The sequence below is a fragment of the Neofelis nebulosa genome, chromosome 4 (assembly GCF_028018385.1).
Source record: "Neofelis nebulosa isolate mNeoNeb1 chromosome 4, mNeoNeb1.pri, whole genome shotgun sequence".
Classification (NCBI taxonomy): Eukaryota; Metazoa; Chordata; class Mammalia; order Carnivora; family Felidae; genus Neofelis; species Neofelis nebulosa.
In genome coordinates this window covers 165,777,025-165,801,370 of record NC_080785.1, presented here as the reverse complement: position 1 = coordinate 165,801,370, position 24,346 = coordinate 165,777,025, and the positions used below count along the sequence as shown (strand labels likewise).

At 58.1% G+C, this 24,346-nt stretch overlaps 3 protein-coding genes across 10 annotated transcripts in view; 2 read left to right on the top strand and 1 right to left on the bottom strand.

Annotated features, from left to right (window-relative positions):
• Positions 1-505: 505 nt before the first annotated feature.
• Positions 506-3,967, top strand: VMAC (vimentin type intermediate filament associated coiled-coil protein). Its single transcript, XM_058728311.1, has 2 exons — positions 506-759; positions 1,987-3,967. Exons 1-2 carry the CDS (start codon positions 569-571, stop codon positions 2,303-2,305), a joined length of 510 nt encoding a protein of 169 aa, XP_058584294.1. The 5' UTR covers positions 506-568; the 3' UTR covers positions 2,306-3,967.
• A 1,082-nt stretch (positions 3,968-5,049) lies between these two features.
• Positions 5,050-7,111, top strand: CAPS (calcyphosine). The gene is made up of 4 exons (XM_058728310.1): positions 5,050-5,726; positions 5,801-5,978; positions 6,097-6,303; positions 6,377-7,111. The coding sequence occupies exons 1-4, from the start codon at positions 5,644-5,646 to the stop codon at positions 6,476-6,478; spliced, it is 570 nt and encodes a 189-aa protein (XP_058584293.1). The 5' UTR covers positions 5,050-5,643; the 3' UTR covers positions 6,479-7,111.
• RANBP3 (RAN binding protein 3) overlaps positions 7,038-24,346 on the bottom strand; it is a 56,731-nt gene continuing 39,422 nt past the window's right edge. For 5 of the 8 annotated variants that reach the window (XM_058728302.1, XM_058728303.1, XM_058728306.1 and 2 more), the window contains 12 exons: positions 21,365-21,430; positions 20,516-20,608; positions 19,177-19,295; positions 18,083-18,187; positions 16,094-16,197; positions 14,505-14,583; positions 13,236-13,338; positions 12,538-12,662; positions 10,420-10,540; positions 9,168-9,310; positions 8,524-8,704; positions 7,970-8,417 (listed from right to left, as the gene is read on the bottom strand). In XM_058728302.1, coding sequence (XP_058584285.1) covers positions 8,374-8,417; positions 8,524-8,704; positions 9,168-9,310; positions 10,420-10,540; positions 12,538-12,662; positions 13,236-13,338; positions 14,505-14,583; positions 16,094-16,197; positions 18,083-18,187; positions 19,177-19,295; positions 20,516-20,608; positions 21,365-21,430 — 1,283 coding nt within the window. In that variant the 3' untranslated portion in view covers positions 7,970-8,373. Of the gene's footprint in view, positions 8,418-8,523; positions 8,705-9,167; positions 9,311-10,419; positions 10,541-12,537; positions 12,663-13,235; positions 13,339-14,504; positions 14,584-16,093; positions 16,198-18,082; positions 18,188-19,176; positions 19,296-20,515; positions 20,609-21,364; positions 21,431-24,346 lie in introns of all 8 variants that reach the window. The other 3 variants (XM_058728304.1, XM_058728309.1, XM_058728305.1) reach the window with 2 other exon arrangements.

The window sequence follows — 24,346 nt, the reverse complement described above, 5'->3', positions numbered from 1 at the left end:
TTAGCGGGACAGCACCTGTGCCCTGCCTGCGGCTGCCTCGTCCAAGCCCCGGGCCGGAGGAGGTAAGCGCTAGAGTTGGGGGGCGTGGCCGGGGGGGAAAACACTGCCTGAAGGGCACTTGGCCAATCCGGAGCTGTACGATTGCCTGAGGGGCGTGGCCGTGGCCCTTTGGGTAGCTCCCAGAGACTCGCAGCCCGGGGCGTGGTCAGGCTTTCTGGACCGCAGGACCCGGACCAATCGTAGTGTTGGCTTCTCAGTGGGGCGGGGCCTGTCTCGAAGGAGTGGCCAATCCCGTTGCGGAAGCCTGAACTGGGCGGGCCGCAGGAGAACCAGGCCCGCCTGGGGGCGTAGTTTGTCAGGACGTTGGCCAATCTTAGAGTCAGGCCGGGCTCAGGGGCGGAGCTTCGAGGTGTCCAAACCATTGAGGGCGTTTGGGTTTGAGGAGGGCGCGACCCATCGGGCCGAGGCCAATCGCTCGGTCCGGAGAGAGCCTCTGGGGGCGTGGCCCACTGGGGCTGGGGGCGGGGCCTGGGCCCGGTTCCGGGCCGTCCGGGACGGCGTCGGGGCCATGTCGGCGCCGCAGCCGCTGCAGATCCGCGAGGCGAACGCACACCTGGCGGCTGTGCACCGGCGCGCGGCGGAGCTGGAGGCGCGGCTGGACGCGGCGGAGCGCACAGTGAGCGCCCAGGCCGAGCGCCTGGCCCGCCACGACCAGCAGCTGCGCGCTGCGCTGGAGGAGCTGGGCCGCGCCAAGGACTGGTGAGGCCCGGGGCCGGCCAGGTGGACTTCTTGAAGGACGTGGGCGGAGGCAGAGCCGAGGCTGGAAAGGGAGGAGAGGCGCGGGAACCGTGTACATTCACGTGTAGGCTGGCCTTCCGGTGCAATTGAAAAAACAAACACCAAAAACCTCGAACTAGTCACCGGCATGCAAAGTTGAGGGGTGTCACACAAGTGTGGATTTCTAACTTAAAACAGAGCCCGTTTTTCCACAAGGCAAAATCGGCTCTTTTCCAGGGGTGCGGGGATCACCGACCTCCCCTTAGGTATTGGGAGCCATGACAGGTTTTGGAGCAGAGGAGGATGGGATCACACCAGCAGTTCTGAAGAGCCCCTCTAGTTTTGAAGAGGCACTGAGGATGGAAAGGGATGAGACAAGCGCCCAGCGGGGGAGGGAGGTCTGGAGCCCAAGTGGGAAAGGGTTCGGACCTGGTTGGATCCATTCATTCATCTTTACTGAGCACCTGTGTGCCAGGCAGGTTCGGCGCACCAGAGCCCCTAAGTGAGACCTACATAGCATAGCCCTCAAGCATACTTAGCAGTTACAAAATGGGGTGGTTGGGGTTGTGATGGAAGGGCACATAGGGTTCTGAGGGGGCCCAGATGGAAGGCTTCCTGGAGGAGGGGCCATCTAAGCTAAACAAATAGGAAAAGATGTAGGGGAAAGGGGACCTGCAGGGGAGCAACGAGGGTAGTGTTAGTCTGCTCTGGTTGCCATTACAGAATACCAGAGACTCGGGGGCTTTAAACAAATATTACCCCCCCCCCCCCCCCCCCGCCCAGTTCTGGGGGCTGGAAAGTCCAACTGATAGGTTCAGTTCCTGGTGACAGATTGTCTTCCTGGCTTGCAGATTGCTCTCTTCGCTCTGTGCTCACACGGCAGAGAGCAAGCAAGCTCTCTGGTGTCTCTTCTTACAAGGGCACTAATTCTACGAGGGCCCCACCCTCACAATCTCATCTTATTTTACCTACGTCCCAAAGGCTCCATCTCCAAATACATCACATTGGGGATGGGTGGGGAGGGATTCAGCCCAAGAGTTTTGAGGGGACGCAAACATCCAGTCCATGCCAAGGGGGGCCTTGAAGCAGTGGCGAGGAGCAGGGCCTTTATCCTGATGGTGATGGGGAGCCCCCCACGAGGTCGGGAGCAGGGAGAAGAATCTCTGGTCCCCTTGGTACCACAACTGCCCTGTCTTGCCTTCCTGCCAGTGAGATTGCCGCTCTCCAGGAGCAGCTGCTGACCTCCGAGGCCACGGTCCACAGCCTGCAGGCCGCCCTGCGCCAGAGGAATGAGCTCATCGGGCAGCTGCAGCCCCGGGCTGAGCTGCTGCAGGACATCTGCCGTTGGCGGCCACCCGTGGCCGGGCTGCTGGCCGCCCTGGCCGAAGCCGAGCGCCTAGGGCCCTTGCCCACTGGAGACCCCAGCCACCCACCCCCCAGTGGGCCCGGTCCAGGCCTTGCCAACAGCACTGGGGACGAGGAAGACAGGAACCACCTGCAGCCTGCGGTGTTTGGGACCACCGTGTGAGCCCTAGAGCACAGATCCCACAACGGAGACGGACTTCCACTGCTGTGGGTGTCCTCAGGGGTCACCTGTGTCCGAGAGGGGGCCCCGTGGCACAGCCATAATCCTTTCCAAGCATCAAAACCTGCTAAAAAGTTTCAAGCAGGCAGCCCGTGGGCCAAAGGCAGATGTGTAGCCCAGAGAGTTTCTTGGTTTTGTTCTGCTCTTGTCGTTTCTTAAAGATTTTAAATAATCTCTTTGTGGGGCTTGAACTTCCAACTCCGAGATCAAGAGGCCCATGCTCTACCCACTGAGCCAGTCAAGTGTCCCTTGTTTTTGTTTTTAAACAAAACTTTAAGTCAGTCAACTTACTGAAAATTTGGCAATGTTTACACAAAAATCTGGATTTCTGGCTTCAGTCTTGGTCACGCCTGCTTGGATCTGAGCCCGGGATACCCTCTTCAGCCAAAGTGTGAGGTCCAATTGGCTCTCTTGCCTCTCTTAGGGCCAGATGTCCGGCCCCTGAAGCATCTGACATCTCTGTCGCTTGTGGAGGCAGATGATCGAGTTTTGCTCCACCTTTTCCCCCTGCCCTGATTCCCGTTCCTTCCGAAGCACCTCTCGTCCCAGGCTAAAGCTTTTTCTTTCTTATCCTTCATCCCACTCCAGAATTGGGAACCTCAAGACTTGTTCCGTTTTACCCTGGTTGTAGGAAGACAAATTTTTAATGCTAGATTTTTCTCTCCCCCTAACTCTGTCCTTCTGTCAACCTTTAGCCCAGAAGGCAGAGCGTGCGAGACATTGTGAGATGTTGGCAGCTAGGCTGTGCTGCCCCGGAAAACTCAGGCATCCCTCAACCTTTTCTTGATACAGTCCTTCCTGAGGGACTTCCCACTGGCTCTTCCCTCTGCCTAGAACATTCTTCCCCCAGATGTCACAAGGACCAGTTCCTTGTCCCTCAGATCTTTGCTCAGAAGTCACCTCCTCAGAGGGGTCTTCCCTGATTGCCTTATCCGAAGTGATTCCCATCATTCTGTTATCTCTATGGAACTTCTTGTCAGCTACTTGTCAGTAGAGTGTCAGCTACTCGAGGGCAGGGTTCCTGTTATCACCAGGAGGAGGTTCCTGGGACCTCCGTAGGAACAGGATGGGTTTGTGGGCCCTGAAGGGAGTTAGCGAACCCCAGCACATCTGATGAGCCCCCTGGTCAGTTTAGGTCTTGTAGCAAGCAGCTGGCTCCTTTTTATATTTTCTAGAGAATCTTTTTTTTTTTTTTTTTTTTTTTTTTTTTTTTAATCTCATTTCCCTGCTGCCCCTTCTTGGCCAGAGACATCCAGGGTGCCTGTTTTTGTTTTTAAATCAAACCAGGGAATCCTGTGCCTTTCTCTGCCCAGCCGAATGAAGCGCCCAGCCCGGTACCACGGTAGCCATTTGCCCGCCTCCTTACTCAGGGAATTTCACACCAAGAACTGCCAAGGGGCAGGGCCTGTTTTGGCCTGGAAAGGTCGGTGTCCCTCCCCAGCCGCCAGGATGGTGCTGCCTGCCCGCCTGGTGTCTCACAGTGACCCCTCAGTGTAGGAACAATGGCCCCATTTTCTAATGATGACTAAGGGGGGGCTGCTCGTATGAGGGAAAGGCAGGCCAAGGCCTGTCTGAGCTCAAGAATAAAATGAATGATTTCTTGGCCTTGGTCCTTCCTCCTTCCTGGGTGGGGACTGGAGGGGTGGCCCGGGTGCCGTTCCGGGGTCAGGGTGGGGTCCTGCCTGGTGGGGAGACACAGGTTACAGCCACGGGGGCTGGTGTCTAATCTTTGCGGCACAGGCTCGCCCCATTTTACAGGTGTGGAAAGTGAGGCTCAGTGTGGGCCTCGGGGTCGGGAGGACCTGGAACACTTCCACGTCCTGGGGGGTTATTGTTGAGATTGTGATTCTCTTCAAGATGAGGCGGTGCCAAAACAGAGTCACAATGGCTGTGGTTCATATTTGACATTTTTCTATGGGAAAAAAATGTGATTTTTGTAACCCGCGTGGAAAACACAATGCAGCAGTTCTCTGCCTACTCGAACAATTACGGACCGCGGGAGGGCACCAGAATTTTTGCTGTAGTTTCGCATACAATTGACAGCGTTGCATCAGCTGTGGCCCGAACCGTGGTGCTGGGCCGCGTGCTCTCTGTGGATTGGTTTCTGATACCACCGTTGTTCTGTGTCTGAGTCCAGGCTTCGAAAAGCCTCTGATGATCTCTCTGGGTGTCTGCAGCTGATGGGTCCCCAAACGGGGCCCACGTTTTAGGTCCTGGGAAATCCGAAGTCATTTTCGGTCCCATCTGTGGGTTTGAAATGCTCTCAGTTGGCAAAGGTGTCCAAAATCTCGATCGAAGGCCTTCCGCGACCTTGGTGGCCTTGGTTCTTCTCAGGCATCGGGGGAGGGCAGAGGCACTTTGTCGCTTGGTGCCGTAGTCCCCTGGCTCCCCCAGCTTATTGTGAGCAAGACCACTGGGTGATGTTTGAGCCCTGAAAACCGACCACCAAAAGACCCACATCGACAAAAACACAACAACTGGCCTCTAAAAAACTACCGGGAACTTCTCTGTCTGACAATGTTGAAACATCGTAAGGCTGCTGTATCCTGGCTCAGGCACATTGATCTGAAAACGTGGACGTGGGCCTGGGCCACCTCAAACCCCTTTGAACCTGGATCCCTCAGCAGCCTTGGCTGCTGCTGCCCTGTGAAAAGGGGCAGGGGGCCGGTAAAGCCCAGAGAGGGCAGGGAACCTGTTCCAGGTCACACAGGAATTGGGTCTTGAGCCTCCTCGGCCATGACCTTGCCCCTCTCCATCCAGGACCCTGGTCCTTGTAGGGCTGTGGCCCACCCCTCCTTCTTATAGCCAGGAATAGGGACCTTTCTCTTATAGCCAGGAAGGGTGACCCCCGACTCCCCACCTGGGTCTGGCTTTATCCCAGACCTGGGCACTGCAAGGCTGGGAGTGAGCAGAACAGAGGCTGGGCAGTGGTGCCCGCGAGAGCACTGCCCTGTCTCTCTTGGCCCGGCCACTCCGCTCCACAGGGTGTGCCTAGGGCTACGAGGCACCGGCACAGTGAGAGTTACAGCCGGGGCCCCTCCCAGTCTCCTGAGCCACCATCCCTTAGCAACAGTCCTGCTGGGCAGGACGCGTTGCCAGCGCTGGGCATAGTGGGCAGGAGCCAGAGGAGTGGCTGTCTGGCTTCCAGAACAGACGCAGGGCAGGTGAGCAGGTAGTGGGCCAGGGCAGGCTTGCGGCACCTGACCACAGCCTGGCCGGCAGAGTGGGAGCCCTTCCTCCAGCTCTCTCCAATCCAGCTACCCAGACAGCCCTGACCCAGCATGGATGCTGTGGACGCCACTGTGGAGAAGCTCCGGGCACAGTGTCTGTCCCGAGGGGCCTTGGGCATCCAGGGCCTGGCTAGGTGAGCTGTCCCCTGAACCTTCTCGACCCCCAGCTCCAGAGACTACCTTCTAACTCCGTCCCCCCGCCCCTCAGGTTTTTCCGCCGCCTGGATCGGGACAAGAGCCGATCCCTGGACTCGGGGGAACTCCAGCGGGGCCTGGCTGAGCTGGGGCTGGTGCTGGACGCAGCTGAGGCGGAGGGTGTGTGCAGGCGCTGGGACCGTGACGGCAGTGGGACGCTGGACCTGGAGGAGTTCCTGAGGGCACTGCGGGTGAGGCCCTGGGCCCCGCGGTCTGGAGGGTGGGCCTGCCCGGGACAGTGCGGACACCGGATGTCCGAGAGCCCTGGTGGGTGGAGGGGCCCCCCAGTTACTGCCTTCTCCTCCCCAGCCCCCCATGTCCCAGGCCCGGGAGGCGGTCATCGCAGCTGCGTTTGCCAAGCTGGACCGCAGTGGGGACGGCGTGGTGACCGTGGACGACCTCCGGGGGGTCTACAGTGGCCGCACCCACCCCAAGGTGCGAAATGGGGAGTGGACCGAGGAGGAGGTCCTCCGCCGCTTCCTGGACAACTTCGACTCCTCTGAGAAGGATGGGCAGGTGGGTGCCCCCGGATACCCCTGCCCCCTCCACCCCGGTGTGTGGTCTCCACTTACAGCCCGTCTGCCCCCAGGTCACTCTGGCTGAATTCCAGGACTACTACAGCGGCGTGAGCGCCTCTGTGGACACAGATGAGGAGTTTGTGGCCATGATGACCAGCGCCTGGCAGCTGTGAGCAGTACACGCTTACCCAGCCAGCACCATTGTAGTGTAGGACCCCCACCCTGGCCCCTCTCACCTGGGCTTCTAGCTGCACAGCGCCCAGGGTGGGGGGGCTACAGAGGAATGTGGAAGATTGAGGCTGTGGGACCGGCTGGACCGGGTCTCAGAGGACCCAGCTTGGCCATCAGGTGGAAGGAGGACAAAGGTTCCAAGGTTGGGTCACTGGCTCAGAATCCCTGTCCCTGCTGTGCTGACCTCAGGCCTCACAAAGCCACTGCAGATACCCCCCACCCTGCTTCCTCCCGTCTCTGCTCGGTGAATCCTCGGCCCTGCCAGCAACGCCCTGCCCCTACGCGTGCCCCCCCCACCCCGCCCCCACCCAGGGAAGCCAGACGGCCGGGGACAAAGCAAAGCTCAGCACGGAGGCGGCCAGTCTTGGAAGGCAGCCAAGTGTGGTGACCTGCCCGGACGTGCAGTGGGGCGCAGGGGCCAGGCTGGCCCGGGAGCCGGAGGCTGTTCTTGGCCAGGCTGTCTGGCTTCCTGAGGCCCCTGGGGCATGCAGGAGGCCAGGGTTTTAGTTAAAAGTTTTAATGTAGTTCCCAAATACATTTCATATGACAATCTTACATAAATGTTCCAAAACACATGGGCATTATCTGGTTTTACTTGTCACTAGTTGGCTAAGGCTTAAAGCAGAGAAGTGTGACCGGATCTGCTGGGAGGGCCTTTGGTGTCTTCCCATGGCTCAGGCTCAGGCTGCACACGACCGACCCGAGGTGTGGGTGGTGTAGCTGCACAGATGAGGCCTTCTCACCCTCTGAGGGCAGGGCTGGGCAGTTTCCTCTGAAATCCCTTGGGGCCCTGTGCACAGGACCATCTTCACAGGCCTTCCCAGGTGCATGATGCCCGGCTGGCTCTTGGCCACGCTCCAGGGTGGGGGGTGGGCACAGCGCCTGCTCCCGTGGGGGATGGCCGGTTGCCGGGAACCAGTCCCCTGCCCCCTCCTCGAAGGCCCTGCCAAGGTCCCCCTCTGCCTCTCACAGAGGACCCCAGCCCTGGATGGTCTTGGGGGCGGTGAGGTCCAGGGCTGGGCAAGGAATGGCCAGCGGCAGGAAGCAGTTCTGCGCCTGGGTGCCAGATGGTGGGTGACCGACGTGATGGGGACAGGCAGGAAGGTGCATGGGGACCCTCCCAGGGTCCAGCGACCCTTTTCTAGGTAAGCTCTCTCCAGGTCTGGGGCCCAACCCCTCAACACGTCAGCACTGGGCCTGAAGCACCCCTGGGTAGGGAACAAGCGGGGGCCTGACCCCCACCCCAGCACAGAGGCCAGGAGCACAGGGAGGAGGAGGATGTGGCCCAGGATGGAGCTGTGCCCAATCGATGCACAGGAGAGTCTTAACCTAAGAAACCAAACACAAAGCTTCGGGGGAAAAAAAGATCTAAAAACATAAGCCCCAAATCAGAAGGTGGGAAACTGGAGACAAAGATGGTGGTTAACAAAGCGTCCAGCAGGCCCAGTGTTTATACTCGTGTGGACAGACCCGCCTGGGTGGGCGGCGGCGGCAGAGGCCGGGGACACGAGGAGGGAGGGGTGAAGAAACAAGGTGTCCCAGTCCCAGTGAGAAGCCGTGACAAGTCTTAATGTGCCATTTCGATTCAAAGGAGGGGAGGGAAGAAATGTTCTTTTTCGTTTTGCTCATCAATATGATGAGGTCTCGTGTCCCAAACCACATTCAGGCAGTTCCCGAGTCTGCTTCTGAACGGGACATGCGGATCCGAACTGTGGCCAACCCAGCGGGGAGTGTGGTTCCCGAGCCCCACGCCTCAACACTGCCGGCGGGGCGGGGCGGGGCGGGCGGGCGGACAGACGGACAAAGCAGCAGGCTCGCGGGCAGCCGGCTCCCGGCGCTATGTGCTCCCGGCCGTCTGCCCGTCCCCTTCATCGCCAGCACCTGTTGGGAAGCAGCGGCCTCACCGTCAGGTCCCCACCCTGGATGGAGCCCCATTCCCCTTGGCCAGGCCCCCCCACAACCTCCAGGGCGGGGACTACCAGCTCACCGCCTCCGGTGGCCCCTGATGGAGCCAGGACGTCCTCGTCACTGTCGTCCTCGTTGGATGGGGCTGCCCCGGGTTCGGGGGCAGGCATCTTGGCTTCCTGCTCCTGCTCCACGCGGCTGCGCAGGGCCAGGATGCGGTGGTGCAGGGCTGCATACAGCTGGCCCGTGTCCTTGGAACTGGCCTGGGAGAGGCGGAGGGAAGCGGTGGGTTGTAAGGCCTCTGGGTTGGGCTGGCTGTCACCACATCCCCAGGCTGTGTCCGGGGAGGACAAACTCAGGGACAGCGGACGGAAGCCCCTGCTGCCCCGGGGCCCGTCCTCCCCAGGGGCTCGCACCGCTGGCGGCTGCACTGCGCTGGTGCTCATGATGCGGGGCTGCTCTGGTCGTTCTTCCACCCATCTGTCCCGACCCGCTCCTTCTGGACACTGGCTGGCCTGCAGGCCACCCTATCGGCCCCCTGGACCACAGGGCGCCCCCACAGAGGGGCGGCGCTTAGTGCGGCCCTGCGGTGTGCCGACTGGGTGCGCCCGGGAGGCTCCCTTCTGTGGGGGTGCAGGAGGGCACGGCCCTCGTCCAGGGCGCCGTCTGGCAGCTCCTCTCCCCAAGAGGTCAGCAGCACCCCACCCCGTCCCCAGGGCTACTCACTGAGATCAGGAAAACCTTCACGCCCTGGTCCTCGGTGTCCATGGCTGTGATGCGTATGCTCTTTTCGCTGGCCTTGTCAATCTGCATCTGGGCCCACAGCTTGGTGTTGAGGATCAGCCGCAGGCTGCCCTGGGTCCGCATCACTGCAACCAGCAAGGCCACTCAGCCCTGGCCCCTGACCCCCACCCCACAGCCGGCGAGGAGAGCAGACACAACCCGGAACGAAAACATCCCAGGGGTGAAACCCCACAATCCCCTCGAGGCCCACTGAGCCGTAGCCCCCCACGCGCCAGGCCAGCCCTGGACTCCCTAGCTCCCCCATGGCCACGGGTGGGCTAAGAGGCCGCCATATCCACTGCGTGGAGGGTTCCGTCGGCCCTCCCGGCAGGCGCCAGGACAATGGCTCCCTTGGGGAAGGGGGGGATTAGGGGGAGGTGGGGCCCATAGGGACAACCGCGGGCTGGGCACGGGCGCTTTTTTAGGGGACCCCTGACCGGCCCCATTCTCAGGGCAGCCCCAGCCCCGACCCTGTGGCTTTCTGAGAAAAAAGACCGAGGCCAACTGCTGCTCAGAGCTTCCACCAGGAGGGAGACAAAGACAGAGGGTGACACACGGTGAAGAAAAAAGAGGCTACAGACCTTCCTTCTCTGGAAGAACCACCCCATTCTACCTGCAGCAGGCCCAAGGCCGCTGTCCGCCTGCCGGCTCTACCAGAGCCCACCCTCCCCGCGGTGGACATGGCGACGGCTCGTCTTCCTGTCAGCCCACCCCTCCCCACCAGATGGAGCAGCTCGGGCCAGCTCAGGGAGGCTGCAGGGTGGAGTCCTGGGCTCCTAGGGACCAGACTCCCCCAAGTCCACTCCCCGAGCCCTCTGCGCCCAATGGGCCCACCTCCGAGGCAGGTGGAGCGCTTGGGACGGGCTGGGGGAAGGAAGGTCTGTGATGAGGATCAACAGCCGTACGGGGTGACTGAAGTTACCATTTGATTTCCTTTTCCTTTTTGCCCCATAAAGCAACCGGCACTTTTACTATTAAAAACAAGTTCGAAAGTTGCTACGTACTCTTGCCTACTTTCACACCCACAAAGAGGAGAGTCGTGGGACAGCTGGCTGTGAGAGCCTTGGGATCAGGCCTGGGCCTGCAGGCCACGGGGTGTGGGTGCCAGGGGCTCTCCCGTGGGGATCCGCCCTGGGATCTTGCCCTTCTGGGCGTGGGGACCACTGCACCACCCCAGGCCCCCTCCACGGCTCACCTAGTCGGGACTGTAGTGTCCCATCGTCAGTTGACGCCATGTCGTTGAGTCTGAGCAGCCCCCGGCCTCTTTCCACCCACGACTGTGAGGCCTTGTCAAAGACAAACAGCTTACACTGGATCTGGAACACAGGGCAGCCCTCTGGGTGAGCAGGGCCCCGGCGGGGGTGGACAGCGGTGTGGACAAACTCCCCAGAGCCTCCAATCTACCGAGTGAACTAGCAGGCAGAGGTCAGCAAACTATGGCCTGGGGGCGGGGGAGCGGGTCACGTAGCCCTTGGCCAGTTTTTCTTTTTTTTCCTGTTCTCCAGCGAAGATGAAGTCTACATTTTCAGAGAAACATTAAAAAAATCACTGAGGTCGGGGCACCTGGGTGGCTCAGTCGGTTAAGCAGCCGACTCTTGATTCTGTCAGCTCAGGATGTCACGGTTTGTGAGATGGGAGCCCCACGTTGGGCTCTGTGCTGACAGCGTGGAACCCGCCTGGGATTCTCTCTCTGCCCCTTCCCCTGCTCATGCTCTTTCTCTCAGTGAATAAAAATAAAGTAAAAAAAAAAAAAAAAAAAAAAAAAAAAATCACTAAGGAAATAAAGCTAAAAACCACAAGGGGGTACCACTTCGCCCCTGCTAGGAGGGTGGCAGCAGGCACTGGGGAGGGTGTGGAGAAACCAGAAGCCTTGCACGCGGCTGGTGGGATGAAAAGTGGCGTGGCCGCTGCAGAAAACGGTTCTGCAAAATGTCAAAGGTGGAGCCCAGGGTTTTAGAGAAACGACACGTATCTTCACACGTGAGCCTGATACACGTTCACGGCAGCACGGTTCTTAACAGCTAAAAAGCAGAAACCACCTAAATGCCCACCAGGCACGGGCACGTCCCTCGGCCACGAGCAGGAGCGAGGCGCCCACACCTACCGCCCCGGGGACGGACCCCAAACACACGACGCTCAGGGAGGGAAGCAGCCACGAGAGGCCACGCGGTGTGAGTCCACGTGTGTGAAACGTCCAGAACAGGCCCATCCACCGACAGGAGGGGGGCTCGTGGGGGCCGGGGCTGGGGAGGGGGTGGGAGGGCTGACTGCTAACCGATTATGAAGTTTCTTTTTTGGGGGCAAAAATGTTCTATTTTGATAGTGGTGGCAGTTGCACAACTATGTGAACATACTAAAACCACTGAATTGTATGCTTTAGAAGGGTGAATTTCATAGTACGTGTGTTCTATCTCAATAAAGCTGCTATAGGTGTATAAAAACGGAATATACCACAGAGACCATGCCTGGCCCTCCACATGAAGTGTGCAGATCTTTATCAAGTTGCTCTCTTTATACGGGTAGACTTCAAAACAATGCTGAGTGGGCAGAAACAGCAGTAGTTCTAAAAGCCCTACACCGGCGCCCGGGTGGCTCAGTCGGTTAAGCGTCCGACTTCAGCTCAGGTCGAGACCTTGCAGTTCATGAGTTCGAGCCCCGCGTCGGGCTCTGTGCTGCCAGCTGAGAGCCTGGAGCCTGCTTCAGAGTCTGTGTCTCCCTGTCTCTCTTTGCCTCTCCGCTGCTCGCACCCTCTCTCAAAAATAATTAAAAAATTAAAAAAAAAACATTAAAAAAAATTCTAAACCCCACATTAAAAACTCTGATGCCCTACACATGCAGCTCATAGACACACGCACATATGTGTGCGCAAGAACGAAAGGCATGAGGCCCACTAAAGTGGCCGTGTTGCCTCGGGACGCGGAGGAAGACGGGCACAGGGGAGAGGTGGGGACAGGCTGGGTTGCATCTGTGGTCTCCGTTCCCTAGTAAGACAACATGGGGCGCCAGTGTGACAAAATGTTCCCAGCTGTTCATTCCGGGTGTTTGTTACAACAGTCTCTGTAACGCCCCGAATCATTGAGAATGTCTCAAAACCGATCCTTCTACTCAAAACCAAAGCAAGACTACAAGTCCTTTAGCACTCGCTAAGCTCTCAGAAGCTCTGCCAACAAGGTCCTAAAGGGTAGGGCACCGGTCCCTCTGTCCAGCCTGTCAGATGCACCGAGAAGCGGGGGGCTACTGACAGCCCCTCACGCTACCACCTAAGGGCCAGGAGGCCCAGAGGAGCCAGACACCCCCACCAGGCCCGCCGCACCTGTAACACGTTGCTCTCCGCTTCCTCCCCGGTGATGACTTCCACTTTTTCCAGCAAACACTTTCGGGCTGTTGCCTTGGTGTAGGCGGCTGCCGACTCGGCCAGGGACTCTGAAATGTTATTGGCTAAACGACATTGACTATTTATTTGCTGGGGGTGTGTGTGTGTGTGTGTGTGTGTGTGTGTGCATGCGTGCGTGCGTACCTCACAGGAGACAAAACAAAACAAAAGGTCCCGGCTCCAGACCCGGAGCGGACCTCTGGGACAGGGCGGTCTGGCCCTGTGAGCCTGCAGGGCGACCACCTAGGAGTCAGCCGCCAGCACAGCTGCAGACCTCCCGTTGCCGGTTCCCCAGCACAGGACAGGACGGTGAGGCTCTTCCCATACAGCACTGGAGACTCCCTCTGCCCCCCACCCCAGGGCAAGGAGAAAGAAGGGGACAACCACCTCTACGACCCTCTCCCCCAGAGGCACCACGCAGGGCCATAACCTTGTGGTTTCAGGACGAACGTGTCCCCTCTCTGCTCGCTGAAAACCAGCACCACGCCGTGCTTTAGACTCTGTTCCAGCGGTCAGTTCACGTGAGGCTACCGCCGCTGCAGCGAGCTGGGGCCCCCGTCCCTCCCGGGCAGGGGCTTGGATGGACGGTGCCCTGTCCCTCGGTACCCTTCCCACGAGGCCGCAGGGCTGCAGCCTACCTTTCTCGGGGGTGGCCTCCTGGGACGAGGACTCGGACCCGGATTCAGCAGCTGCGTTTTCTCTGTTGGCATCTGAACTGACTTCATTTAACTTGGGGGGGCTCTGCAGGGCACACGAAAGCATACGGGTCGGGGCGCGTGTCTGGGTGCTCCTGGGGGCCAGCCGCTGTGGATCAGGAAACCTCTCTGCCGGGATGGCGGCTCTCGGCACTTTTCTTGCCAGGCAGAGGGCTTTGCTCTGCAGACGGCTTCTCCTTCACAGTTTTGGGGATCCACCCAGACCCGGCAGATGAGACTAGACAACCCCCTCCCCAGGGGGTGGGTTCCAACCTGGGGTCCCATCTCCACACAACGATCCTTGAGCATCACTGGGTAAAACCTGGCAGAAAGTACCCTCACGATACAGGCAGCTTGCCCTGTCCCCTTGTATGCTGTAGGCGAACCGTGCCCTCTGGTTCCCAAGTGAGGCCTCCCCTGATGTGTCAAGGAGGTGTGTACCACCAGGTGACAGTCACCTTGGCTCAAGCTGCTCATCTCTGTAGGAGGCAGCTCTTGGCTTGGACTATTTCACTATAACAGAAAAGGGACAGTAGTGATGCTCGAGAAAAGCAGCAGGAGGCTCCTTAACGTAACGGGGACACAGGCAAAGGCGGAAGTGACGAGGTGGGACAAGACAGCTCCCTAAACATGCTCACGATGGATGCAGTGGGGAAGGAAAGAAAAGGGAACAAAAATAAGGAAGCAGGTAAACTATTCTGGAACCCCATCTCAAGCCGGCCAGGCTTTCTGGGACAGGGAGGCAGCCTGAAGGCACCCAAGAGCCTTGGCCCTGGTGTGTGCAGGACACACGTGGGACACTGCAGGGGCCCAAGGCCACCTCACCAGACCCCCTCCTCCATGCTGCAGCCTCGTGGTCTGGGAGGGGAGCTGAACTCCCTCGGCTCCAGAGGTGGCTCCAAAAGCACGTGGCTAAGGACTCTGGTCCGATGGTGGTCACCGTAGCCAGCTTCGGCCAGGAAGAAGCATGGCCCCTGACTTGAGGGGAAGCCTGTCTTAGGACAAGGCTGAGCTGGCCGGCAGGGAGGAAAGGCAGGAAGCTCCAACACAGGGTCCCGAGGAGCCTGCTGGTGCACCGCCACCCAAGCCTGAGCTGGGCCTTTCTCCTGCGACCGAACACATCCTCATTTCACAGGAAGACGAGGTGGCAGCCGCGCTCACACGTCCCTTGCCTGGTGCCCCAGGAGGAACGGTCCCCGCAGGGCCACTCACCAGCACGCGCTCGCTCATGTTCTGGCCAAACACGAATTTGTTGCTGGCGGTGTCGGCACTGTTGGTCGAGTTGTCTAAACTGAAGAGAAGACAAGCCGTGGGTGTGGGGCAGCCAACGGGAGCGGGGCAGGCAGGTGGGCACTGGCGCGGGCCGCACACGCACGGGCACGGCAGGAATGGGTGAGAAAGCCTGGTGTAGGCCCCGTTCAGCCTTCCCTGCGGGGGACGGGCCCAGCACGTAGGGCTCACAAGCTTCCAGGCTGGGCTGTACCAGACGGTAAACACCCCCCTGCAGCTCCGCTCCCATTTCCAACTATCCACTTCGTGTGGGCACCTTCGCCCCACGGCCACCTTCCCTGACCCCTGGAGGTGGGCGTCACCCTCGGGGTGCATGAGGACACCGCCTCCGAAAGGCTGACCACAGAGGTCAGACCAGGAGCCACCCACTTCCCGGAAGGAACTCACCCGTCCCTGGCAGCAGCCGCCCCCGTGAGTCACTGCAGCTCTGTGAGCCCCGTCCCCTGGCCTGCACAAAGGAGGCGACACCTCCCACCCCTGGGCTGCTGGCAGGTGACACGGGATGACCTCGGAGCTGCCCTCACCATCACATTTCATCCAGTTTACGATGTCCCAGTTGTAAGTGCATCCCAATTTGGGAAATGCTGCAGTGCCCAAAAAATGGGTCTTTAAAAAAATATCTGATGCTGGGGCGCCTGTGTGGCTCAGTCCGTTAAGTGCCTGACTTCGGCTCAGGTCACGAACCTGTGGTTCGTGAGCTTGACCCCCGCATCGGGCTCTGTGCTGACAGCTCGGAGCCTGGAGCCTGCCTCGGATTCATGTCTCCCTCCTTCTCTGTCCCTCCCCACCCTCCCACTCTGTCCCTCTCTCTCGCTCTCAAAAATAAAGATTAAAAAATTTAAGAAACCATACGTGATGCACTTTGTTCCTTCCCATCTCCCACTCTGTCCCCCCTCTCTCAAAAATAAATAAAGATTAAAAAAAAAATTTTAAAAACAACATCTGATGCACTTTGTTAACCAGGGTCCAGGCAGCCAAGTGCGACGTCACCACCATTCATGCCAGGCCTCTCCAACATCCGAGCATGGCCATGTTCTATTTGCTCTGCTGGCCTGTCTCCCAGGCAGGGACACGCTTTCCTTCGGAAACACCCGTGGGGCCCCCAGGCCATTAGTGAGCACTGCCACCAGCAATGTTAACCAGTGGCGAGCTCAGATCCAGTGGAAGGGTCCCCACAGGCTGGAACCTGGTGGGTAATAGGCAAAGCAGACACTGGCCTACTGGGTTCTGCTCTGGGCATGAGATCCGGGTGACAGAGATCCCTCTGAGGGCCAGGCAAAACTTGGATCCTGCCTTGTGTGTCTGTCAAAGCACAGCACCCTGGCCCCTGCAGAGCCGTGCCCAGAGTGGGAATAAAGGGAGAAGCTGGGGGTGTGTGTCTAAGATTCTGGTAAAATCCGCCCCCCTGCTCCTTCCTGCCCCCGGTGCTGTCTCCTGTCTGGGTCCCCAGTTACGGGCGATGGAGGACCACAGGCCCCTCTGGCAGCTGGGCACAGGCCCAAGACACACACCTGGAGCTGATATACTGAAGGAAATAGTTGGTCGCAGTCGGCGTTTCTGAACTGGGATGTCCGGCATTCTCCATGTCAGCCACTTCAGTGTTCTCGTGTATTAACTGGGAAACAGAGAGGCACAGTTACAAGTCGGAGACCTGCCTGCTCTGGCCTCTACAGCTCAGCCTGTCTGCACAACCCTTAGGCCACATGGTACATTTCCAGGACACAAATCCTATCGTGCACAGGCGTGAGGGCGCGCGTGTGTGTGTGTGTGTGTGTGTGTACATACCAGGAGTGGGGCTGTAATCAATGTCTCCATTTCTGCTTTTAACGGTGAAGATATAAAACACAGTCCATAAGGCATGAGAGAGCTTTTTCTTTTTTGTTAAAAAACCAAACCCTCAAGCTGGCATCTTGTTGGCATTTTCAACAATGCTTCTGTAACGCGACCACAGTAGACTTACAAATCTGATACCTTCAGGGGTGTATTATAAATGTAATAAAAGCATCGTTTCTTGAGGGCTCCTCTAATCTAAGTGCTGTGCCAGCTGTGTTAAACAGCTCATTGAATGGGACCCTCCTGGGACCCCTGAGAGATGGGTATTCTCAGCCTCATTCTATGACCGGGAAAGCAGAGACTCAGGGGTGTCCAGAAGTCACCCCCACCGAGAAGCTGGCATTTTAACTGAGACCACGGATCGCAGGAGCCCCGGGCCTCCAGAAGAGAAAGCCCCGCCCCAATTTCAAGCAGCCGTCCCCCTAAACCCTAGGAACAGACTCAACCTGACAGCCCAGGCCAGACCACTGCCCCCAGCACAGGGGATCTCCAGGCCCTTCCTTCTCCTGCTTCCTTCTCCCTGGAGTGAGCAGCCTCCAGGGACTCATTATTTTGGATAAAGCCATGCAACAGCAACACTACTCTTCACCTCTGGGCATCTGGGTTTCTCCTGGGCAGTGAGCACCAAAGCAGAAAGCGGGCGGCAGAACCCGAAGTTCTCTATGCACCCGAGAGACTTGGGTTTCCTTATTTCAGGGCTTCTCCTTGTCACCATCCCCGACGTCGGGGCGGGACCCCTCTGTAGGGAAGCTGCCCTGGACCCTGTGGGGGGCTGGGCAGCATCCCTCGCCTCCACCCACTGGATGGCAGTAATACCTATGCCCTAGTCGTGACAACCACAAACGTCCCCAGACATAGCCACTGATGTGGTCTCTCAGGCTTCTAAAGGAGCTCCTGCCGATGAGCTGCTGGAAATGGCCCAGAAGGACACTCTGTCCCTGTGGCCAGACAGGCACTGCCGCCCAGTCTGGTCTCCCAGAGCGTCAGCACACGGGGTCCAGAGCCCAGTCCCCTGCCACTGCCAGATGCTCTCCCCCCGACTCAAAATCCCCTAGACCAATAGGCCCTGGGGCAGCCAGGAGGAGACAGATGCCGTTGCCTCCTATGGGAGAGAAAACAGTTACCTTTCCATCTGCCCTCCCTTAAAAACATAAGGTAATGCTTCTCAGTTAGGGGTGACTTAATCCCACAGGGAACACTCAACGCTACTGGGGGACACTTTTGGTTGCCATACTGGGGGGAGGGGTATATGCCTGGCGCCTAGAGGGCAGGGACCAGGGATGCCGCTCAACGCCCCAGGACCGGCCTCCAGCAACTCAGAACGAAGTGAAGCGGGTGGTCTAAGTGCTGCTTTGTGCCCAGAGAAGCCCTCGAGGCAGGCGACAGCAGCCTCTCTGGCAATGTGGAAAGGACCGATCACGCGGCCTCCTTTGCCTCGAAAGCGTCGGTTCTCAGGGACGGGCAGGCTCGGCTGCCTCCCTGTCCGCTGCTCCCAGGAGAACAAGGGGCCCGCCGCGGAGGGTGCGGTGGAAGGCGTGTAAAGCAGGAAGCTGCTGGACACGCCGAGAGCCACAGGAATAGCCCGCGACGCACTGTGTCCACCTCCTCGCCATTCTGACGGGAAAGAGGAGCCAGGCGGACCGACCCGAGCACAAGCACTCACACACCTTGACTCTGTCCCTCAGGTTCTGTCCAAACACAAACGCCTGCTGTACAGCTTTCTCACAGTCCTCCCCGGTACCGCTAGGCTCATTCTTCTGGGGGTCTTTGTCCTAGAGGCACAAACAAGACAACCGAGAAGAGGCGACAGGTTAGCCCCGATGAGCAAAACGGGCCCTCTCACGCCTCACGTGCTTGCTGTCTTCTTTGGCGGGCTCCCTGGGCGTCCGGGCCGCCTCAGTGTCCCCCGGGCTCGCAGCAGACTTGCAGGAGACTTACTGGGCTGCTGCCCCGGCCCCCGTGTTTCCAAGTGGCGGCAGGTGGCAGCGACGGTTCCTAATGTTAACCCTGCAAAGCGCGGCGGGAAGGCGGGGGGCCGAGGGACGTTCTAACACTGAATCGCAGATGACGCTTTTTACTGCTTGGGCTCCAACATCTACCCGGATGGGGCGTGGGGGAGGCGGCGGGTGTAGAGGCCTGGGCGGCAGCTCTGCGGCGGACACGGGCGCGCACGCGCGGGGCGGCTCAGCGTGTGGCGGGCCGGGCGCTGCTGCAGCCGGGCCGCAAGGCCGCCCCTGCCGGCCGCAGGTGCAAGCTCTTCGTCCCGGACCCTCATCGTGCAGCTGCTGCGCGACGCTACTGGGCACACACGCCCTCGGCCCGCCCGATCCCAGAACCCCGGGCTCCATTGCAAAAAAGAAAGAAAGGTGTCTGAGCTGCCTCCCCAGGCACATTTCTCCAGTTAGCATGGGGCCGTGTATCGAATCCCTAGGTTGCTCAGCTGTGGAAACAGGGAGGGGAGACATCTCTTCATGCACAACGGCATGAGGCTCCATCAGTGACGGCCGTTCCTCTGGCCCCAGGGACTCCTCAGAGGCCCGCCCGCCACCCGCGGCTGGGCGGCACTCAGCCTGGGCAGGCGGGACTCTGGAACTGCGCGCGGACCATCATCGGCATTCTGGCAACCACTGGCGTCGGTGGCTGCTGTGTGCACACGCTGCCGAGCTAATCCAGAAGCCTCCAAGCGGGCCAGCCCTGGCTCTGCTCGGGGCAGGGAACCGCCCACACGCTCGGCGAAGCTCCCCGCCCAGCACAGACGCACCTCAGGCGCTCGCGCCTCATCAGACGGACTTCTCCGCGCGGGGGTGTCGGGCGATGTGGCCGTCGTGGCCCCTGTGCAGTCTGCCGGGATGCTGAGCCCGTTGGTGCCGCTGCTGGGGACTGTGGGGGAGAAGGACAGCGCGGGGTCACGGGAGTGCGGCACGGCCTCTTGTGCCCCCGTCACCATCTAGACCAACAGGGTCACTTCTCCTTTGTAAAGAACAGGATCTGGTGTCACCACTGAAAATCACAAATGCTTACAGAAAAACAAACCCAGAACTAAAGCCTCACGGGAATGAGAATATCTTACAGCTTATTCCACAAAGAACCGTATGAATTTTCAGCATACTTAGAAACAACACAGCTAATTACGGAAAAAAACAAAAAACAAAAAACAAAACATGTTGAAGGAACAATTAGGAGTTTTATAAAATAAGTTTTACTTGAAACATCTTTGTTGGGGCGCCTGGGTGGCTCAGTTGGTTAAGCATCCGACTTTGGCTCAGGTCATCATCTCACAGTTCGTGAGTTCGAGCCCCGCGTCGGGCTCTGTGATGACAGCTCAGTGCCTGGAGCCTGTTTCGGATTCTGTGTCTCCCTCTCTGACCCTCCCCCGTTCACGCTCTCTCTCGGTCTCAAAAACAAATAAACGTTAAAAAAGAAAAATTAAAAAGAAACATCTTTGTTCCCTGCATCTTTGCCCTTGAAATAGTTGAGATCATGTGACACGCACAGCTTTAAATCTGGCTGATTCTTCAGCATCATGTACAAAAGCCTTCCCACTGAAACTCTTCAGAAATATTAACTATTTCCCTCACGGGGATGTTGGATTGCTTCTGATGAGGAATTTTTAAATTACAGGGAAAGACCAAGAGGAAGACAAGAAAAGCTCATTAGTATTAATAAACTAAGGGTTAACTGCAAACCACCACCGTGTGGAGATGGTGGGAACGCGGCTGACGAGTTACGTCTTCCGGCTGGCACGTGACCAAAATGACACGAGTTTCTCAAACACACGGGGCTGAGTTCTGCCTGCAAACATGCTGGGCTGAATCTCAGACGCCTGGGAGCAGGCCAGCTTGTAGAAGCCAGTGCGTGCACAAAGCGCGTCTTAACCAGCTGTCACCGTGGCCCAGTGCTGCAGGGAGACGGCATCTCTCTCTGTCTTCCCCGAGCTCACCGAGGATTTAAAGGATCGTTTCCCCAGCACTCTCTCTGTTCCGGAGCGCATTCAGCACGTATGGCTGAAGTCCCCTCGCTGGAGACACAGCTGCCCCCGGCCCATCTCAGGAACGCTCTACACCCCACCGTGCGAGCCTGTGCGCCAGGCCGTTTCTTACCGGTCTGTGACAGTGCCTTTGGCTGCGGGGCCTGCAACACTGCCGGGCGAAGCACACTCCGCTGCTGCTCCTTGGGTTTCTGGCTCGGCAGACCTGAGAACAGAGGATGGCTTGCCCGGGGCCCTCGGTCTTCATGGGCAGAAATGCACACCCCTGCGACGGCTCTCAGGGGGCTTTACAGAAATTAATCCGGTGAGTACAGTAATGTTACGGGGGAAGCACGGGACAGCTGTCCTCAAGTGCTGGGCTAAAGGGCCAAGCAGAGATGGTAAAGTAGAGCGGAGAGCCGCAGACAGGCCCCCAGGGTTTAGGACTCTGCTCAGGCTCACATAAAAATACCCTTGCACCTGCTTTCCAAAATGCCACACTGAGAAAAGCCTTCTGCCAAACACAAATTGGGCAGCAGCCACAAGAGAATGCTTCCAATTCCGCACCACTGCCAGGCCCTGTTCCCCAGCAGCAGGCCACTGGCTCGTGGCCACTCCGCTGATTGGGGTGACTCTGTGGCACGCTGGGGCTGGGACGCTCTGGAGACACAGCCTGAACCGACAGAGCAAACGCGGGGCACAGAGCCTCAACGTCCCACACCGAGCCAAGTCCACTCCCTCACCACCCACCCCCCTCAGGGTGGCAGAGGGCTGCCAGGTGGGAGAATCTCTCCTGATCTGATGGGCTCTTTAGAGTGACTTGTCGATGCTCATGCACCAGGGAACTGAGGAGACGCGGAGCGCGGGCTGAGCCTGGAGCACACCAGCTGGGCTGCCTCAGGCAGCCACGCACACAGAGGCTGCACAGAGGTGGGAAGGGTGTGAGAAAGGCCCTCTACTGTCCTCAGAGGCGGGCACCTACCTGCGCTGGGTGCCTGGCCGTGGATCAGTGTTGGTGGCTTCAACCGGAACCCACTGCTCTTTTCCTCTACAAGCACAAGACAAAAGGTAAAAAGCAGGACTGCTTAGGGGTTGGGGATGGCAGCGAAGCTGAGACGGTCAAGGGCAGGGGAAGACCGTGGTCTGGGCTTCAGTGGCCATGAGCCTGGAGAACCCGGGAAATGTTTCCAAACTAAAACAGAAACGCAGAAGCCCGGTCCAACCACCAAGGTCATAAGGCAGCAGCTTGGACAAGGAGGAGGCAGGGGGTCGCAGGAGTGCTGACTCCAGGTCGCGTGCTGCCAATGAAAGACCGGGGGCTGTTGAAGGTGCGAGACAAAAGTGACAGTGCGTGCACAGCTGGTCCATGCCTGGGCCACCTCACCCGGCAGCTTGCCAGGAGCTGTGCTGGGCTCACAGGCCCTGGAGAATGTCAGGGAGTCACCCAATCAGGGTCTCTAGGACCGGTCTCCCTTTCTTAGACCCGTCTCTCTGTCTTGTCAGAGAATGCCTGTGTAATTGGGAGAAGCCTCTGCACCACCAGCAGATGTCTGGGAAATGAGACACGTTTTCTGTGGTGAAAGATCAAAGGTGGCAGACAGCAGGCTCGCTCTCTTTCCAGATGTGTCTGGAGAACTTCACCTCGTCGCTTCCTGAGAACACTGGAAGGCCCGGGAGAAGGAAGGGGAAGGAAGCAGGGCGACGGCTCAAAGCCTGATTTCAGCTGGGCCACTGGTCCATACAAATCCCTTAATCTGTGCGTGCTGTGGACGTGGCCTATCTCCTAAGGGGTGGGGAGGGGGGACGGTCTGATGTGCTTGACAGGAAGGATCAGCATGAAGGTCTGTCCCTGGGGCAGCACAGGGATGACAGCATTCGGGGCTACCGGAGGCAGCCTTGCTTTTGTGCTAAGGTCCAACTCATCAGAAGAAACCCTTGTCAAGTTGCAGGGAACGGGATCAATACACAAAAATCAGTTGCGTGAATCTATGCGCTAGCAACGAATAATCCAAAAACAAAGTTGAGGAAACAATTCCATTTACAATAGCACCAAAGAGAATAATACGTGGGAATAAATTTAACAAATGAAAACTACAAAACATCATTGGAAGAAAGTAAAGACAAACAAATGGAAAGAGGTCTTAGAAGGTCACACAGTGTGTGATTCTATTTATATGAATCGTCCAGAACAGGCAAATCCATGGAGACAGAAAGTGGATTCTTGGTTGCCAGGGGCTGGGGGAGGGGGTGATGAGTGACTGCTGACGGGGTCGGGGTTTCTTTTCGGGGTGATGGAATGACCTAAAATTAATTTAATTATGGCGATGGCTGTTTAACTCTGTGGATACACTAAAAACCGACCAACTCTACACTGGAACACCAAAAATGCCTTACCAGAGCAAACTTTTAGGCATAAAACAAAGTCAAATCAGAATTCTGAACGGAGCAGGAAAGCCTTCTTTCTGCTGTCTGCACGTGGGTGAGCCAAACTGCTCTCCTTGGGCAAAAACAGGATTAAAAAACTCTTGCTGCTAGCTGGTATGAAGGAGTTGAGTCCACCAGGCTTCCAAGAGCCTGTGTTAGTGGAGCTGGGGTCGCTCCCGTAAGAGAGAGGTCATAAAAACCACCCTCCCGAGATTCAGACACCCCAGATGCGGGGGAAGACAAGCTGCCAGATGTTTCTTTTTAGAAGGGAAATACTCAAACACATTCCCAAAGCTCAGTATCATTCATAAGACGACCGGCAATTTACAAACATTAAAGAAAAACTAAGACAAAGTTCACAATTGAGGTAATTCTTAAAAGCCCTTATAGCTGGCTTTGCAATGCTTCCACTGTGGCCCCCGATCAATCTCTACCTCTCTGCTCTGTGTAGAGCAACGGTGGCAGCATATGCGACCCTTGCCGCTAGCCGAGGACGACCAGCGGGGGCACAGGCCCGGATGATCGCCGCCACCTAGCATCGCGGCACCGGGCCTCGCACCCGGCCCGCCTAGCAGACGCACAAGAAATCACACTGAATGCTGCAGCGAGCGGACGACACACAGGCAAAGCAAGCCACGCCTGTAATGGCAACCAAGGACTGGGGACAGAAGGAGCCCAAGGCAACAGGGAGGTGTGCTCACAGGGAGGGTCTCACGGGCCCCATCTGCACCAAAACAGACGTGCTCTCTGTTCGTGGCTTCAAGAAACTCCCTTTTCCTGCGACATGGTCAGGGCACAATGAAGGGGTGTGGCCTGTCTGATGAGCCAGAGCCCTGGCACACGTGGCAGGGTCACTGGCGTCCAGGAGCGACTGCACCGGGGGCACACTCGTGCCCCTCTGTGAGCTCACTGGGCGGATAGGTTGCTCCCTCTGAAGCAGTCTCTGCCCTCCTCCGATCACATTTAAAGCAAGCAGGCCTCTTTGCAGGTGCTTTCCGCCCTGCCTCGGGAAGACCCCAAGTGATAGGTGAGGGAAGCAACACTCACCCCTGAGGGAACCTGAACTTGGTGTGCGCCAGAGTAACAGGCAGCCTGGTGGGGGCCGGGCAGGGGCAGGTGGGAGGGTGCTTGGCACGTGCAGGGTCTAAGAACGTGCACTGCAGGTGAAGGCAGCAGGTCTCTTACTGTCAGAAAGAGGGAGGCGCATCTGGCTGGCTCAGTCAGGCTGAGCGTCTGATGTTGGTTTCGGCTCAGGTGATGATGATCTCACGGTTCGTGGATTTGAACCCCACATCGGGCTCCACATTGTCAGTGCAGAGCCTGCTTGGGATTCTCTCTCTCCCTCTGTCTCTGACCCTCCCCAGCTCATGCTCTCTCTCAAAATAAATACATAAACTTGAAAGAAAGAAAGAAAGAAAGAAAGAAAGAAAGAAAGAAAGAAAGAAAGAAAGAAAGAAAGAAAAGAGAAGAAAAGAAAAGAAAGAAAAGAAAAGAAAAGAAAAAAGAAAAAAGAAAGAGGGAGAAATTCAAAGCAAGGAGG